We start from the raw sequence: 18,468 nt of genomic DNA, 5'->3' as shown, positions 1-18,468 counted from the left end.
CAACAACACTGAAACCTGCGGCAGGGTTTGGCTAAACGTGAGCCCTGTAGTCTCTGATTTGGTTTAGGACTAACAGTGCTACCTCCAGGAACAGGAGAAAACGAACACGGTAAATCTAAAATTCTAAAAATCTAAAATAACAGCTGAGAGCTTGCAGATACCCTCCCGGAGGGAAACCGGAGAGGAAACCCGACTTTTCCTGGTCTGGTGCACGATCCCGTAGCTGTAAGAAGGGATAAAGTAGTCGAGGAGACTCAGGTCCTCTCTGGTGAGCCCCCGGCTTAGGGGCAAAGCAGCCCCAGGACGGGGGCTCGGCAGGCAAAGCCCCCCCCGCTGCCAGGGAACGGCTCCCGGGGCTCAAACGGCTCCGTGCAGAAAGCTGCAAAATCCCGGGAGAGGGGAAACATCCGCGGCCGCGCAAACTGCGCCTTTGGGCAGCGCGGGGGCAGCCCCGGTGATGGCTTTTGTGTCCGTGGAGGAAGGCGGCTACCGCTGGATCCGGCTTCGCCCCAGATGATTTATTGATTTCTTTGTCTGAATTATGACCTTTTCACAAAATATTAATAGTAATCATAATAGTAAGGAAATGGTAATGAAATCAGAGTCTTTTGTACTCGGAACAGCTTGGAAAAGAAAAAAATAAATCGAACGACCTTTAAAATTCAGGATCTCGGAGAATTTGGAGGAACAAGAGCAAAACGCACCTTAGCAAAACGGGCAAAACGGTTCAGCGGGAAGGAGCGGTCCCAGGGCTGCGCCACGCAGAGGGGAGTTCTTCAGGGTGTGAGGTTTAACTCTTTTTTGGGGGGGGAAATCTCCAATCCACGGCCGGAGGCGTTATGAATTCGTGGGAGCAGAAATCCAGGCGGGAAGGAGGGCCGCCTGCCCAAACCCCGCCGCCGAAAGAGCAGCGGTAAAAGTCTGCCATAAAATTAGAGGTGGGGAGGATTTCCAGTGCCGGGGCTGCCCCTCGGGGTGGCGGGGACCGGGGCCCCCTCCCCTGCGGGGGCGCGGGGGGGGACGCGGGGCGACGGCTCAGTTACCGGGGGGAAGCTGAGGGGCCCTCCCCAAAATGCCACCACCGGGCGGGGGTGGGAGCAGAAAGCTGCTTTTCTTCTTATTTAATCGATCTCTTAAAAACAGCCAGAAAAGAACATTAAAGGCATTTCTAGATTTCGTTTCTGGTTTTTTTTCTTTCTTTTTTTTTATTCCCATGCTCTTAATTTTGGAAAAAAAATCACAAAACATAACTTATAAAACAATATATATACTGCATCCTTATCCACAACAGCATAACTGAAACATCCAGCGTAACGTTTACCACAGGTGTGAAATACACTGGGAAAGAAGTACCGTGTGCATTTTATATTACGTTTCTTTGTCATCTACAGTTAATAAGTATCGACCAAAAAAAGCAACAAATATGCCTGTAATTAAACTCCGTATGCGTTTCGTATGCGTATTTATAAAGATCTTATTTATAATTTCCTTTTTTTTTTTTTCTAACAAGCACTTGTTAAAATATCTACATTTACATAATAACACCTTAGGGGTTTTTTGTTTGTTTGTTTTATTGTTCCTTGCTTTTCCTTCACAGTTAGAAAACCAAGGAACGCTTTCAGCTTTGCTAAGCAACCTTTCCGGACGCCGAGGCTCGTTGTTTCTCTAGCAGAGATGCAGTATCTGAATTCACTTTATAACAGACAATTTTTCGTCTTTTTTTTCCTAAAGTCTTTAGAAGGCGTTTGGTTTTTCGTTTCTTAAAGAGAATCCCCCCGCCCCCCTGCATTTAAATAAAGATGAATGATAATTTTATTATCAGGATAAGACTTTGGATGGGCAAAATGCTGAACAGTTTTTGCATCGTTGGAGGAGTTCTGTCCTTTCTTACAACCGAGGATACTGCAGTCTTTTGGAAAGGATGAAGAGGTAGGAACCTTGAGCTGCTTAGTATCAGGAATGACTGGATTATAGCTTCTAACTAAAGAAAAAACGTCAAGAATCATGCATTTTAAAACCAGTTTATTCAACGGCCAAGGACGATGATCCGGCACAATGCAACGGTAGATATAAATATAACCTTATATAAGTGGTTGACCCTTGTCATTATTATTTTTAATAGTTTCATACCTAATATTTTAACCATTTTCCCCGCAGAACCTACTCTGCGAATTATATTTTTCCCCCCTCTCTTTTTTTTAAACTTTTTTTCTTTCTTTTTTTTTTTTTTTTTTGAGTGTGATTCTGTTTCTCAGTGGTAAACATTAACCAAACTCTTCCCGTGCGACAAGCGGCCAAGAACCGTCCCACCAGCTCTTACCACCGAGGCGTCTCCCTCCCTCGCCGCCCTCCCCGCGGGGAAGCGGCCGCTTTACCAGCTCCTGTGCAAGTTCAAGTAAACACATACAACCCGCATAATCCAGAGAAAAATTGCAACTCATCCATGTACCAGATTTCGGTGTCTCTTGCAAAAGTTTTCTGGTCCGTTTACGGCTTTCGATGGTTTATTTTTAATATTTTTAAGCGCTGTTTTGTTGGTTGCGTCTTTGATTTGCATTATTTTTTTCTTTTCTTTTTTTTTTTTTTTGTTTGTTTCTATACAGTTGAAGTCCGCGGAGCTTTTGGGATTTTTTTTTGTGATGTTTTGTTTTGTTTTCCTCTCTCACTTGCTCGGGTTTTGCTTTTAATCATAATAGGGTTTAATTTTTTTTTTCCGTTAAGCGTCGCTTTCCTTCTGCTTTGCTTTGTCGGCGATGTTTTGTCGGAGGTGGTTTGTGTCAAGTCCGTCAACTGTTGTACTGACAGGCGTTTAGACTAGAGCCGGGGCTTTGCAAACTGCTGTAGCCGAAACTGGAGTGCTGCTTTGATTTCAGTCTAAGGCTGGCTAAGCTGGAGTTGCAAGTGTCCCGGTAGACGCTGTAGGGCGAGCCCGGTGGCCCGTAGGGACAGGCTGGCGAGGACATGGCCGAGTTCAGCGAGGAGCCGCTGATGTTGTTGATGTTGTTGAGGCCGGAGTTGGCCATGCCCGGCACGGCCGAGTGGCCCATACTGGAGGGCATGTTCATGGAGGAGATGCTGCTGGGCGCCGAGAACATGGACTGCGAGGAGAGGGGGCTCATGGAGTTGAAAAAGGTGAAGCTTTTGGTGGAAAGCGGCGCCGGGGTGAGGCTTTTGGTGGCCCAGTTGTTGTAGGGGTACCCAGCGTACATGTCGTCGTAGGGCTGCATCAGCCCGCTGAACTGCGGCACGTACCCGTTCTTGCACAGGTCCATCTGCTGGTTCCGCTCCCGCTTTCTCCATTTGGCTCGGCGGTTCTTGAACCAGACCTGGGGAGGGACGGGACGGACACACCGACACGGCACGGTGAGTGCGGGACCATGGCAGGGGCGCGCAGGCAGCCCCCGGCCAAGCGCCCGCACCCCCGCCCTGGCCACCGGCACCGAGGTGTGCGGGGAGGTTTGGCGGCCCCCACCTCCGCAGATTGCGGGCACAACTCCGCGGCCGCGCACAGCCTCTCCCTGCAGCCCCTGCCCCGTGAGTCCAGCTCCGCGGGGTGCTTGCGCGCACCTCTGCGAGCATCCCTCTCTATTCAGCGGGATGTGGCAGCCGGGTTGCGCGCAGCCGCCTCTCCGCGAAAGCCGCCTGCGCGGGTGTCCGCGCCACGGCCCGGGCCGCGTCCCCCTGGCCTCCCCGCCGCCCCTCTCCCCGAGCAAGGCAAGGGGCGAAGGCACGGCCCGCTCTGGTAAGGGCAGGCTCGCCCCGGCTCCGCCGCGTTTCCGAACGCTAATGCTGTGTAATAAAAGTCCCCTGTTACAGACCATAAAAAAGGAGATTGGATTAGTATGTTTAGGTTTCAAAAAAAAAAAAAAATCAGTCCCGCATCAGCCTTGGATGGATGCAGCCTCTGCCTTTATATCTAATGAGAATTTACAGCCCTGACGGAGGAACAGAGAAGCAGGGGCCGCTCCTGGTGTTTGATGCAAAAACCTGATCCGGGCTCTTTTTTTTTTTTTTTTTAGCCCCCCCATGATGGAAGCCGGGCAGCCCCCAAAATTCTTTTTCCAGGTTAAAAACCAGCATCGTCCTGCCTGCCGGCTGCGCCCGGTCTGCGAGATTTTCCTGCTGCATCCCCCCTCCCCGGCTTTCTCCGATCGAGCCGTCGCCCCCGGGCTCTCTGCGGACACCGGGGCCCCGGCCGGAGCCGCGCGGTTCCGTGCGCTCGGCCCTGCGGAAACTGCGCTCCCTCCGCACTCCCTCCGGAGCCGGGGGGGAGGGGAGGGCGGAACTCTTCGGGCCTCCCCTCCCGGTGTAGAAATGGTGCAATTATTATTAAACACAGGTCTCAAGGATGGAAACTTGGGAGGGGGAATGGATGTAGGAGTCTATTTTAAAAAAAATAGTAATAAAAAGAATGCCGTAGAAATAGGAAACGAAAGCCAACATGTTCGAAATCTGTAATATACTCCTCGGAAGGTGCTTCCAGACAGGAATTTCCTGAAAATGAGGGTAATAGTTTTAATTATGGCTCCTAGACATTTTAAAGGAAGGCCCTCATAGCAAATTAAGGTTAGATTTGCAATCTGCAATCTCAGAACATCAAACCAAAACATCTCCACGCAGAGGGAGAACGAAATTACGCTAATGGCAACTCATATATTAGTTTTATTTGCTTCCTGAAATATTCCACCAATATTAATGCAGTTTAGTCTCCGCTCCGGCTTTGTTTTGTTTTAAACTCAATTAAGACAATGCTTTCAGATGCATTTTCCCCATTGCAGATGGGTGTTTACTCTTGAAAGGTTTAAAGAAGAATCTCTGTAATCCGATTTGGTCACTCGTGGTTTAATCGCCAAGGAAAAAAAAAGTGGCTTTTCGGGACGCCGGAGCTGCCCTGCGCGGTTCCCGTTTTCTCCCGGGTTTCCCCCCTCCCCGGTTCATGCTCAGCCCACGGTCCCGGGGGTCGGTGGGCTCGGCGGGATGTGCGGCCACGGCTGAAACCGCGTGGGGAAATGTCCCGGGGGGAAACGCAAAGGGGAGATAGAGAAACCGTGACAGCCCCGGCAAGGCGGATCAACACAACCCGAGTCATTTCGGGCCGGTCGTTCATTGCCAGGATATTTCACTCATTAATTTCTCTAAGGAACTGCCGAGGCTCTCTATATATATATGTGGTGGCATCGGCTCCGAGGCGTGTAAAGACGAGATGCCTGCGCCATACAAGTATGTGTCTACAGCGCTTATTGACTTTTGAGAGCAATCGCTCCCCAGCCCTTTTCCTTCACTTTGCCCATCGGTGGCCCCTGCAAACAGCCGCTCCGCCCGCGGCCGCGGCCCCGGGGGCTGAGCCGCAACCCGCCGCCGCAACGGCATCAAGCAGCGGTTTGTTGGGTAGGGATCACGATTGCTGGGATTATTGGGAATAAACCAGAGCAAAGGGAAGGGCCGCTGGAGCTGAAGGGTTGCTCCAGCCTCGCGCCGGGTTTAGGCCGACTCGAGGGGGGTCTTCTCCCACAATAGGGCACTTCCCAAGGCCCGGTCTCCCCGCTGCCCTTTGCGCTGCTTAACCTCCCGTTTTCAGATCTGTCTCCAGGCGCCGGGCCGGCGGCCGCGGCCCTCTCCGGGCTTCATCTCTCCGCAGCCGGGAGCTGAATTTCTCCTCTCCGGCCTGGATCCCAAATTTAGTCATTGAAATGAAGCCCACAGAGGCCGGGTGCTGCTCGCGAACCGTCTCAACGTCTCCCAAAAGGGCCATTTTCCCCCAGCCCCCACCCCCCGCCCCGCAGCGGGCTCTGGAGCAGAGCCCGACATCCCCGCGGGGCTGAGCGACCCTCTTACCCGGACTCGGGGTTCGGTGAGGTTGGTCCAAACGGCGATCTCCTCTCGCATGCTCATGTCGGGGTAGCGGTTCCGCTGGAAAGTGGCCTCCAGCTCCTGGAGCTGCTGGCTGGTGAAGTGGGTCCGCTGCCGACGCTGCTTCTTCTTCTTCGCGGGGTCGTCGGCGGCCCCGTCCTCGTTCTTCTGGTCGCCGCTGCGTTCCTTTTCTGCGGTGGGATGTCGAAGTTTGGGTTTTGAGTGTGTGTGGTGGTTTGTTGGTTTTGGTTTTGGTTTTTTTTTTTCCAAACAGATATACAGACACACAAAGGCCGGCACGCCGCCCCCGCACCCAGCTCTACCCGCCCCGCTGGAGGGACGCGTGGGGGCATCCCCGCGGGTCCCTGCCGGGCCCTGCACCCACCAAGCGTCCAGCAGCCACAGCTGGCCTTTCCCGGGGGGGCTGGGGAAGGAGCACGGAGCCCTGCCCGGGCCCAAGCCGCTCGGGGAGGCAGCGGGACCCCCCGAGCGGCCGGGCTCGAAGCGGGCTCGAGGGGCCAAGGCAGTCGGGGAGGAGCGGGTTCCCCGCAGCACCGGCCGCTCTGCCTTTCCACGGCACCTCTTCACTCCCTTCAACCTGAGGCGCGATCTTTGCTCCATTGTCTTTGTTGTATTCGGCCGCGACAGGAAACTTTGGAAGGGCAGGGGTGTAAAACCCAGCAGCAATTAATTGCAAAAGGCAGCCTCTTTCTTCGCCTCTACACTTCTTCTTTTTTTTTTTTTTTTTTTCCTTTGTCTCTTTTAGGATTTTAGTGTTTATTTTAACCCGAGGCTAAGCGAAGCCCTCTGCAAAAAATCATATCGAAAGAAGCAAAGGACAAAAAACCAGCAGTGTTTTGGCGATCGGGATTTACGCGGACTGGAAGCAGGAATCCAGCCCCTGTCCCGCCGCAATGGGGGGACAAACCCTGCTCCCTTCTCGTAACGGCCTTTTCGTCTCTCCCAGCCCGGGTTTTGGCTGGATTTAGAACAATTTAACAGCTCGGAAAAGGACTCAAAGGCCTGAACGAAATGTGCTCCCGGTAGGGCCCCGGCGGAGGGGGGAGAGGTGCGGCCGGGCGGCGGGCATGGGAGGCGGCAAGACCGGGGTGCGCGGCCATCCGCCCGGCCTCTGTCCTGCTGCTGCCTGAAGGAACCTTGGTGGGGAATTTTTCTTTTCAGAGGGTTTTCCTCCACCTTTTAGGGGTTTTTCTCCCAGCCGCGGCGGCCATGGGAGAATTTCTACAGCCCAGAACTCTGCGAGGTAAGCGGGAGTCTAAAAATAATCGCGGGCTGCATCCAAAGCCCGAGAGGACTCGTCCTTGCAAAGTCACCCCTGAATCGCTCATAGCAAAATGGGGGGCAAGCGAGCTCCAACGGCTCGATGGAAACCCCAAAAGTGGCCGATCGCAGCCCGGCTGGCCTCTGTCTGCAGGGAGTCGTTTGCAGAGCAAACAAGGCCTCTGCAGAGCAGACCCCATCGCCACCGGGCCCCCCGGCCCCCCGGTCTCTGCGGCCACTGGACCGGCCGAGCCGCAGGGCCCGGCGGCGGTGGAGAAACAGAAACCAAAATAACTCCCGCAAAGACAAATCCTCTGGCTTTCAGCTAGGAAGCGCCCGGAGAAACCGGGCCGAGAGGGAGCCGAGGGCGACAGGAAAGCAGCTGCGGCCGCGGTGGGATCCGTCCCCGCGGCCTCTCACCCCGCTCCGGGTTTAACCCCGCCAGGATTTCGTTTAAAAATGTGGTCTGGGCGCCGGGCTGTGGTACGATTTCAAATCATAATGCGCATTAGCGATAATCGGCTTTTGTACCTTTTTTTCCTCTTTCAATTAAAAAAAAAAAAAAAAAAGGATGGAAAAGGTATTTTGCAGCTTCTCGGAGAAGCAAAGCAGACAGGTCCTCAGCCCTCTTCCAGCACCGAGGGTCACACGCAAGGGAAGGGCAAAATGGAGCAAATCTCCCTCTCTAATCTCAAATAATCTCCTCTAATCTCGAAGTCCCATCCAGACGCCGGTCTCTAACTTTGTTTGTGAATCAGGCTGAGAGGCACAACCCAAACCATGTTTATCACCGGGTGCCGCTTCGGGACCGAGTCTCGCCGCAGACACTTTCTAGGTTATAGGACCTACTGAAACTCCGAAAAGCAAAAACAGCTATCAAAAAATTTAAATTAAAGAAGACAAAATCTCCTCCTGAACGGGTCTCAGTGGAGAACGAGTATTACGCTCCTTCCTGCAGCTTTTGTTTCATTCTCCTAGCTTCCCTTGTCATTTTAGAAACGTCGCGACTTTAATTAGATACAAACTGGGAAACCACAGCTTTCCCTGCAGCCCTTGCACATGGTGCTCAGAGTGCGGGGACTCTTTCCAGAGCGGAAAGGGCGCAGCTCCCGCGCTAAACCTCTCCGCGGCCGTGCACATCTCCGCGGCGGCCCGCGCAGCCTGCGCCTGGCCCCACGCCGCCTTTCCTGCTCTGCGGGGCATTTTCTTTCTTTTGAAAATTTTTTTTCTCCTCCCCCCAGCTGGCTTTGACAGAGAGATCTTTTTCCATCTCTGCACCACCCGAGCTGGAAAAGAAACCCGGGCAAAAGCTGACATGATCTCAGAAATATCCGGCAAAACCGCACTCCCCGAAGAGCCTCCCCTCCCTTCCACCCCATCAATTAATAACTGTGTTTTTTATTAAAAAAAAAAGCAACTCCAGGGATGAAGAAGGGTGGCCGTATGTTTCCTCTCGGCGGGTTGTCAGCGCCGGGCACGGCGGCGGCGGCAGGTCCGGGCGGGCCCCAGGCCCCGCTCCGGTTCCCGGGGCTCGGTCGCGATGGAGCCATCGGGGTCACCATCAGCTCTTGCCCCTCTCGTCCCCCCCCATAGCCTTTGGTTGTGCAGAGGTTGCAGGCAAAAGACCACCGACCGCCCCGCGAAGGGAAGCGCGGTGGGGAGGGGGAGGCAGCGCACGGGGGAGCGGGCCGGGACCGCGGGCTGGGGGGTGTGGGGGGTTACCTGGCACCTCCGTGTCGGAGGATTCACTGGCTGAGTTCTCGATCGGGTCTCTGGGTTCCGAGGATCTTTGCAAATGGAAGCTGGAAGCCATGTCATGGGAGGGTTGGGGTCTCAAGCTCTCGGGCAGTCTCTCCAAATTCATTCCACCTTTAAAGGAATCCATGGCAGGGGCGCCGGGCTGTCTGGGGGAGTTTGCAGGTGTTTATTCCACACAGAAAGGAACAAGGAGGTTTTTTTTTTTTTTTGCCTTTTTTTTTTTTTTAAAGAAAAACAAAACAAAACAAAAACCAAAACCAAAAAACAAAACCCAAACAAACCAAAACCAAAATCAAATCCACTTATTACTAACAGTATTATTTTAAGGGTGTCGGAAGAAAGGATCTGGGCAATGCCTCGAAGCCGATTGTCTCTGCTCGGGGAGAGGCACGGCAGTCCGGCCGCATAGGCAGGGAAGTGGTAAAGATCCCTTATAGAGGAACGCGAGTTGCGAGTTGGACAGTTTAAAGCTAAAGAGATTAAAGTGACCTGCCCTAGAACAAATGCCTGTAGTTAAACGGGGCTCCTCCCCCTGAAGGTTAAAACCTCCCCGTCTCGCTAATGCATCACTCCATCTAGCGCTCGCCCAGCCCGGCCGCACGGGCGGATCTGCCTCCGCGCTCCCCGCCGATGTGCGCGCCTTCCGCGGCCGCGGCCCAGCCCGCAACCCCCTGCCGGGCCCCCGACCGGCCCCCGCCGCCCGGCGGCGTCTCCTCCGAGGGTGCTCCCTCCTCCTTCTGCTCCTCCCCCGCAGCCTCCCCTAAACTCGTTGAGGTATTAAAAATATTTCAGAAACGAATGGAAAGGTGGAAAATCACTCCCAGCCGCGCGGGGGGAGGCTCGGGACCCTCTGGCCTCCCCCAGCACCCCGCCAGGCTGCCCTTCTCCGCAGGGTCCTGCCATCCGGCAGCGCGCAGGTTGCGCCCCTGCTCAGCACGGCATCTCCAAGGGCATCCCGGTACCCAGCCTGGCTGGGTCTCCCGGCCCGCGGAACCTCCGCCTCCCACACCCTGCGGTGGATTCGCAACCTGCGCACCCCTCAACATCCTTGCGCGGGGCTGCGCGGCCCGTCCCGGCACGAAGCGACCCCCACCGCGAGTTTCAGCCCCGCGGGGAACACGTTCCTCCGAGCTGGAGGGTATTTCTTTTGGGGGTGGCCTCCTGGGGGTTGTGTCTGAAATTTTTTTTTTCTTTTTTTAACATTTTTTTTTTCCGGCTGACGCGCTTATAATCAAGCGGCTCAGACCCTGCCCGGCGTTCGGGGGACCGCAGCGTGGAGAACAGCGGCAGCGCGAACGCTCCCATCACATCATCATTCAGCACATGATTAATAACAAATAATTTTCCTCCCGCAGCCGAACTCGCAGTAATCCTCTTGTAGGGATGTCTGCAGCTCTACCAGGCTGGGGGCCGGGGCAAGGGGTGTGAAGGGGGCGTGAGACGTCCCCTGAATCCCGCAACAGGCACCGGTGCGTCCTGTCCCAGGGAAGTGCCCGGAGCGGCTGGAGCGGGGCCGGTCCCTGGGGCTGCCCGCGCAGGCCGGAACAAGGCCGTGAGCCCTCCTGGATAACACCTCCGTCTTTGGGGAGGTGGAATAACGCACGGGAAACCCTCAGCCTTGGGGGGCAGGTGGGAACCTGGGGTACCGGCGGGGCAGGCGGCGGGGGGCTCGCTTCACCGGGGAAAGGGACGAGAGAAAGGGGGAGAAGGACCTTGGCTGTAACTCTGCCCGGGGAAAGGACCTTCTCTCCTCTTTATTTTCTCGGCTCACTTTAACTGATCCATCCTGACACTCTATTTTGCTTTCAAATCAAGTAAAGATGTGGGAGAGAACTTTTGAACTGTTTTATGGAAAAGTGGAGGGAAGCAATGTTCCAGCCGCGCAGGCTTTTTCCTACACCGCCAGGGTGATGCAGCTGGGCCCGCCCTGCACCCCCCGGCTGTGCCCCGCAGGGCCCGGCCCCCCTCCCCCGCCATGGGCCTGGGGACAGCAGGCTGACAGAGCCCAAAGCTGCCAGCCCCAATCCGTTGCACCTCTGCTCTCCACAACCTTTTGCAGTTTAGGGGATGTACAGGTGGAGAATGCCAAGGTCAGGTCTCCTTAGGTCACTCTTTTTTTTTAAATTGTTTTTTATTTTTTTGAGTGGCATGCAGATGTCCGTCAGTCTGTCAGCCACTCCCGGCTGAACTTCGCTCAAGATTCTGCAAACGACGGGGAATTTCGGGCACTCGAGGTGAACCAAGCAATCTCAGGGCTGCTAAAGATGGACGTGTTTTAAAATGCAAATATTTACCAGGGTCAGGGCCTCTGGGCATCGAGGGGCTCAGCTGACGCACGGCACTGGAAGGATGGGGACCTCCTCCCAGGAGAGAAGGGGACGGCTTTTCTCCCGAGGAGGAGGAGGAAGGTGACTAGACTGCAAAACGTGCACTGTGAGACTCTTCACAGTTCTCTTTTTTTTTTTTTTTTTTTGCCTTTATTTCCAAGACACAGAGGCGGCAGCCTCAGCACAGGTCTCGAGGGGGCTCCTGCCCTCCGGGAGCCCCGGGGGCAGTGCTGGAGGGGGGCTGCCAACAGCACGGCTGCACCACTGCGGCTATTTTAGACCTACTGCTCACAGGCAGCCTCAAAGCCGGCAGTGGGATTTTTCTTTCTTTTTCTTGCGTTGTTTGTTTGTTTGTTTGTTTGGGTTTTTTTAAGTGCGCCTAATTTACAGTTTTTGTTCTACTCTAGAAAAGATATCTTTTAGAAGAATCGTTCTAGGCTCATTTCCTCCAGGTCGGGCGCAGAGAAAGGCTCTGCTCCGGGCACGGGCGCGATTTCGCCTAAGCGGCGACCGAGATAACGCCGAGTCCAGCTGCCTCCCTGGGCGACGGCCCCCCCGGCTCCTTCAGGGGGTCCCTGGGGCAGACACCCCACAATAACGGCATTAAATGGAGAATAACGGGCCGGCCCTGCCGCTCCCGGCCCTCCGAGGGGGTTTCGGGAGGCGGAGCAGCGCCTGGCTTCCTCCTGACCCCCCACGCGTGTCCCCGCCCGGCCCGTGGCGCGGATCAGGCCTTTACCACGCACCTGCGCACGGGTCACCAGTCTCACACGGGCGGATATATATATATATCTATATATATAGGTCCTGTTTATGTCTCGATGTCTTACGTGGACTTAAGGGCATACACTCAGTCCACGCTTCGCACAGACTCGAATCCGCCCGGTGCTTCCCGTGGCTGGTCGCGACAACACGTGTCGCGACAACAGAGCGCACCGCAGGGGCTGTCGCCCCCATATTTGCGTTTTCTCCTCTCTCCTCTCCGCCGGGCCCGCTCGGTTTCGGGATGCTGAGGACACCTCTCCTCTGGTAACACCCTCCAGCAGACGCTACGCCAAGGGTCCACTAGTGTGACGTCATGTCTCGCGTCTCTGACGTCACGTCTCGCCTTTCAGCTAGGCCAGAACCAAAAGCAAGCCTTAATGCTCATCTCGGAGCCGGCTGCTCTTCCCGCGACGTGAAGGTGGAACGCCTGCTCCCCGGGCCGGACAAGACAGTGGCCCCGGGTCTCCCTCTCCCCACCACTTCCCCCGGCTCTCTAGAGGCCGTGGGGAGCTGCGGGAAGGGAGGAGAGGCCGCAGCAGACGAGGGTAACCCGGCCGCGGGGGCCCCGACCAGCCGCCCTCCCCGCCAGGCCGCGACCTGCGCGGGCGTGGGAATGTCCGGGGGCTGAAAGGGGCCCACAGAGCTCCGGCCGGGACGCGGCCGGTGTGCACGGGTCACGGGAGGGATTCACGTGGGAAAACTCGACGCAGCGCCGCGTGGGGCTGGTCGGGGAGCACTGCCGCTCCGCGCCCGCGCAGCCACCGCACCCCGAGGCTCCACCCGGCTGGGGGCTGCATCAGGGATCTGTAAAATGCTGGGAGCCCGCAAATAAACCGCTCCGCTTCCTCTTGCTATAAATAACCCAAGAACGAGGGGATGGCGCTTATAAATAAATCAGCGCCGGCTACGCCGGTGACAGCCCCACGAAGAAGAGGATGAGACGAAGGCGAGTGTAGGACTCCACTGACCCCCGAGGGGAGGACGGACCCCGCAGAGAACGAAGGGGACGGGGCCATGTCGCCCCTCGGGTGACGGGTAGGGTTCCCAGCTATCAGAGATGCGTTCCCATCCCCGACTGGCTGTGGTGGTTGTAGCGAACGCAAAACCACCTGGGCCGTATATCAGGCGGCGAGGTTCAGTCTCTGCCAGCTTTTCCTCTTCAGATTTATTAGCGTTGTATAGACCGAGATTCAGTCTATAAATTGTTAGGAATTGTTACAAAAATGAAGGCATCTCCTCCCAAGAGCACCTCTGCCCGAGAGGGGAGCGAAGCCCTCTGAAAAACAGAGCTGCAGAGGAAGAAAGGCTCCCCAACCAAACCCAACGCAACCAAATCTAACGCAACCAAATCCAACGCAACCAAACCCAAGCCCACCCAACCCTACCCAACTCAACCAAGACAAACCAAACCAAACGAAACCGCAAGCAACGCAACCGAAACAAGCCAAACCAAAGCAATCGAAGACAAACCAAACCAAAGGGGTCAATCTCCACCTGGTGCCACATTCGCGCCGCCCAGCAGCCGGGAGCTGCTGCAGGAAAACAACTTTTAACGACAAAACCCTCTTAAAAGTGCCCAGCGGGTAGCGAAGGGGCATCTCTAGGGCTGTGAGAGCGGCTGGAACGGCGCAGCTCCCCTGTGCCCAGCGCCGGCAGCGCCGCGACAAGCGCCAAGGGCATTTTTAAAACTTCCCTCCATGAAAATGTCCCCCCCACGAGTGGATCAGAGGTTTTCGGCCTCCAGCCCCCGCTCCCGGCTTTTGCTGGTGTGTGTCTCCGACCCACGGGATGCCCACACGTGTTGGGAAAAAGCAGAGGCCGGCGATGCGCGCAGGCGTGTGCGCAGGACAGCGTGGTGCTCCGCGGATCACGGACCGCACTGGATGGATGATGTTTGTTGTTGCAGTGCACCGCGGGGGATGGGGTGGGTGACGAATGTCAGGGCATCCATGTCCCGGGGGTGTCCTGTCCTAAACAAATATCGCCCCAAACACCGTCTTACGCGCAAGGTGGAGACCCGCGTCCTCCCGCGCGTAAGGCAAAACTCAGCACTACCCGCCGCAACTGCAGCCCCTGCCCGGATCCGGCCCGAATGAAAACGGAGCAGACGCTGAATAACGACGACCATGAAACGAGCCCTGTTACCCCCCGACCTCCTGCCGGAATCGGATCTCCCCCTGGGCGGGCAGAGTGGGCAGCGAGAAGCAGAGAGGGGGAAGAAACCCAGCCCGGAGAGCGTGTTAAATCGCTCAGGAGACGAAGGTGGAAAATTACGCTGGCTCCCAGCCGGCATGTCCTCCTCCGGGCAGCCAGGAGAGCAATTTTCCTAAGAAGCTGTGCAAAACGAAATCAGCCCCTTATGTATCCGCAGCCCTCCTCGCTCCGCGTGCCGGCCAAGCCTCCGCCTTCCGCGGGCTCCCAGGGCCCCTCCGCGCAACGTTGCACGGCGGGTGCGGGTTTCCAGTGGCCGTCCCCGGCCTCCCGCAGCCCCCCAAACCTCCCGGGTCTCTCCCTGCCCCATCCCACTTCTCTCAGCCCGGCCGAGGTTGCCCCATCGCCTCGGCTGCTCCCGTCGTTGACACCCAATGGGGGAAAAGGAATTTTCTCGGGGCGTTTGGTCCGTGACACCTCCCGAGGCACCTGGGGCGCCCGGGGCTGCGGCTTGTCCCGGTTCCCCCTCCTCCCCCTTCCCCATCCCACCCCGGGGCTGGCCCGGGCGCCGGCGGCCAGCGGCAGCTCTTGCAAAAACTAGGGATGAAAAAGTTGAAGGCTTAATGTTTTCTGACAGATACAAATGATACCCCAAGGCTTTCTTGAAATGCAACGACTGACGGCTGGAGAAACGGTTTTCCTATTCGGATTTCTGCAGCTGGAAGCAGACGCGGGGAGGAGGGTTCCCCTCGGCCCTCCTTCCCCTACCCTCACCCCAAAAATAAAACCATCTCCTGGGCGTCCGGCGGCGACCTGCGACAACTCTTTTCCCCGAATCACCGATGTCACAGTCCCACCCTGGGCCAGAGCTCCTTCCCAGCCCCCTCCGCATCCTTCAGACCACAGGCACTGAACTCTGCTCTAAGAAAATATTAATTTTCTGTTAGAAGTGCCTTGGGCTTGTTTCTGGCCGTTCGCAGCCTGATGTGAGCGTGAGAGTATCAGTGACCTACAATGACAACACCAGACGGTGGACAGCTCAGGAATATAGGGCACTGTTTCCCTGGGTTGGGGGAAGAGAGAGGAAAAGTACAATATAGTCCCACAATCCCCTCTCTGAGCAAAGAGAACATGCTTTTCTTATTATTTGATGGAGGAAAGGGCACCGGAGTTTTCTAGGCAGCCTGCTCATGTTACTCTGTGCATCTTTAGATCACGAAATGTGTCTCTTTTGAGGACTAAAAAAGATGCCTCTGAAGCAGGATAATCAAAGGCCCGGGCACTCCATTGGCATTCGCTGCAGACACTTCTTCAGTAGAAAAAAGCAGGCTGCGTTTGCATCACTGATATAATGCTTCCATGTGGGTTTCCTCCACCTTTTTTCGAGCGAGCAACCTCTTAATTGCTGCAGCAATGGGGGAAAACACATTTCCCTTAAACAGAACATTTCCTGAAAGGCTGAAATATTCTAATAACTCGCCGGGCTCTTTCATGTTCTCAGAACAGCAGCGAATCTCTGCAGAGCCGCACATTTCCTGCTTTAAAATACGAAATCAGAGAAACGATTAACTTTTGTTTGCATTCAGGTTCTTCTCTTCTATTTTTTCCTTTTTTTCTTTCTTTTTTTTTTTTTTAAATAAAATGTTCTAATTTACTTTTATTTTTTTAAAATTTATTTTGCCCCAAAAGGTTGATTTCGCCCCGCTGCCCATTCTGCCTCATTCGCCGCTCGGCTCCGCTGCCCAGAGAGCAAACACCGCCGAGATAAAGGCACGGGACACTTTTCTTTCCAATTTCATTGTGGGAACGGCCGTATCTTAACGGGTACATCTCGGGGAGAGATAGGAACCTACTGCCTTCCAGAGGGCTGTGCTAATCAGCACTCCGGGTTAGATATAAGAGTTCAGGGCAAATAAATCGAATTAGTTTTATTAGCACGTTTAGGAGGCGGTCTAAGGAAGGAATTCGGCTTTACTAGAGAATGTTTTCTCCTCCCCTTTTGTTATTGAAAAGCAACATATATCTGAGCTGCTCATCACAGGAGGGAAATAATGTATGGTTCAATCTGTGGTCGTTTTCTCGGAGAAAGGCGCTCCCCTCTCTAAACCCGACAAGAAAGATATATACTCTCGGAAATACACGATTTCATAATAAAACCTGCGTGAACAATAAAATGGACTGTAAAGGACAGGCTGCAGAGCCCGCCAGGTTATTGTTCGGCGATGGGTTTCGGTAGAGAATATCTGCCTCGATCACAGGCGCCTTTAACTCGGCTAAAACTTTCCCAGGGAAACGTAGCCACCGCTCCAGCGCGGGATTTCCAGGGACTTTGTCTATATTTCAGGCAAATGAAGGATTTGGGAGAGGTAGCTTTCAGGAATTATTTGGAAGTCAGTTTTAGATCAGCGGCTGGAGTACGCGCAGGAAATAATCCGGAGAACAAGGACCTTCGTTTGTGAAGTGGAAATGACATATTTTAAAATTATTACAGAAAAAGCAAAAAGCATCTCGGTCCTGGATTCAGACACAACAGTATTGTTTTAGGTTCAATTCGTGCTCCGGACTTCGTGTTCGCCCGCAGTGCGGTTGACAAAATTTGGGGAAAAGGGCGAAATAACAGAAAACTCGCCTCGTGAAAATTTTTTTAACGGGAGATCTAAAAAAAAAAATCTCCTAAAGATACCGTCTGTGGGAAGCCCTCACATTCCTTTAAGCGGGGTTAATAGGCGGAAAAGAAAAAAGGCTTCTTCCCTTCACTCCGAGAATTTCAGTTCCGCTGCAGGAAGCGTTACCCCGGAGCGGTGCTGAGAGACACTCGCACTATCTGTAGCTCCTAAAGATGGTGACTATTTTTTAATTTCATATTTTTTTTTTAAAGAAAAGAGGGGCCGTAGCACATTATTTTTAGGAAAAGGGAATTAATCGATGGCCCAGACTCTCCCCGCCCGCCCCGCTCATCCCCGACAGCTCCCACCTCCCCTCCACGGGAGTGCAGCTCCGAGAGAGCACCGAGGAGACACCGGACCCCCCGGGCCGCACCACCTGCACCCCCAGCTGGTCCCGGGGAACCCGCGCCCCGCCGGGGCCACCCGAACCTCCGCGCATGGCCGCCGCACACCGCGCTGCTGCCAGCTGGGACACGGGTGCGAGCCGCGCTTTGCACCGCACCGCGGAGCGCCCCGAGCAGAAGCGCTGGAGGCTGAAAACGGTGAGGTGCACTAGGAAAAAAATTAAATATATATATGTAAAAAATATATAAAATGAGGTAACCCCTCTGGAATTGCATTTCCCAGGGCATTTGTCAGAGTTGACGAAGCGCAGAGGCCCCGAAAGAATTTATACACGGTATAAAGATGTCAAGGACTGCGCAGAGAGCGGAGCGCGGAGCCGAGCCGCCACCGAGCTCCAGAGCGGGAGGCGAGGCCGCGGTGAGGGGCGCTTTCCCCCGCCGGCGACGCGTCCCCTCTCGGCTTTGTTTTCCAGCCCCGAAACGCTCCGCACCTTCGGCCGCCGCCCGCATCCCCGAGCTGGGCCTGGAGGAGGCGAGAGGAGGGGACGGGGGCGGGACGGCCCCGTGGGACACGCGTGGGGAGACACGGCGGGCACGCGTGAGGCGGGACGGAGAACCGGGCGCACGCGTGGGAGGTCGGGACGGGGCTCACGGGGCCACCCGCGTGGGACAGGCGGCGACACGCGTGGGGCAGGCCGGGCGCAGGAGGACACGCGTGGGGACGTCCCCGGGCAACTTACCGGCCAGTGTGGCGGCGGCGGCGGGGTACCGGGCCCGGCGGGCGCTTTGCGCGCCCCGGCCGCTGCTCCAGGGTTTTCTTGGGAGATTTCCCCGTCTCCTCCTGACGTCAGCCCCGTCCCAGGGTGCCGCAGACGGGGGAGGGCCGGGGGCAGGGCCGGCCGCACCGGGACACCGGCGGCGCCGGCTGCCCCGCGCCCCTCACCTCCGTCCTGCCGCCAAGGGCATCCCTGGGCCCGGCTCCGGCCCCCGCCTGGCCGAGCCGCCCCGCCGCCACCGCTGGCCCTCAGCCTCGGGGCGGCTTCGTGCTCCCGGTTACATGGCCCCTGCCCTCTTAATTTCCTTCGGGTCGGTGTTCTTGTCCGAGGGGGCAGGGACAAGGAAAGGCCACTTTTTTTTTTTTTTTTTTTTCTCCTGAAATACGCCCCTGGTTCAGGACTGCAGCGGGGAGGTGGATGTGCAGCGCCGAGCACCCCGGGCGGGGCAGCAAGCAGCGCCCAGGGCTGCCCGGGCTGCGGCTGGGGCTGGAGGACACGGGGCTCCATGGGGATGCTTGCGTGGGTGATACGGGACAGGCACACTGTGCTG

The 18,468-nt window shown here is 55.8% G+C and overlaps 1 protein-coding gene across 4 annotated transcripts; it reads right to left on the bottom strand.

Moving 5' to 3' along the window:
• Positions 1-1,189: 1,189 nt before the first annotated feature.
• Positions 1,190-17,967, bottom strand: PITX1 (paired like homeodomain 1). 4 transcript variants are annotated; one of them, XM_065644059.1, is made up of 4 exons: positions 17,883-17,967; positions 8,854-9,035; positions 5,836-6,041; positions 1,190-3,326 (listed from the first exon to the last, which is right to left on the bottom strand). In XM_065644059.1, exons 2-4 carry the CDS (start codon positions 9,014-9,016, stop codon positions 2,787-2,789), a joined length of 909 nt encoding a protein of 302 aa, XP_065500131.1. In that variant the 5' UTR covers positions 9,017-9,035; positions 17,883-17,967; the 3' UTR covers positions 1,190-2,786. The 4 variants fall into 4 exon arrangements, with proteins under 4 accessions (XP_065500131.1, XP_065500134.1, XP_065500132.1 ...); XM_065644062.1 differs by having other exon boundaries at positions 8,854-9,031; positions 17,883-17,951; XM_065644060.1 differs by lacking the exon at positions 17,883-17,967 and adding an exon at positions 9,203-9,354.
• Between the last annotated feature and the right edge of the window lie 501 nt (positions 17,968-18,468).

The sequence above is a fragment of the Caloenas nicobarica genome, chromosome 13 (assembly GCF_036013445.1).
Source record: "Caloenas nicobarica isolate bCalNic1 chromosome 13, bCalNic1.hap1, whole genome shotgun sequence".
Classification (NCBI taxonomy): Eukaryota; Metazoa; Chordata; class Aves; order Columbiformes; family Columbidae; genus Caloenas; species Caloenas nicobarica.
Note: the sequence above shows the minus strand (reverse complement) of the source record. Positions and strands in the feature narration are given on the sequence as shown.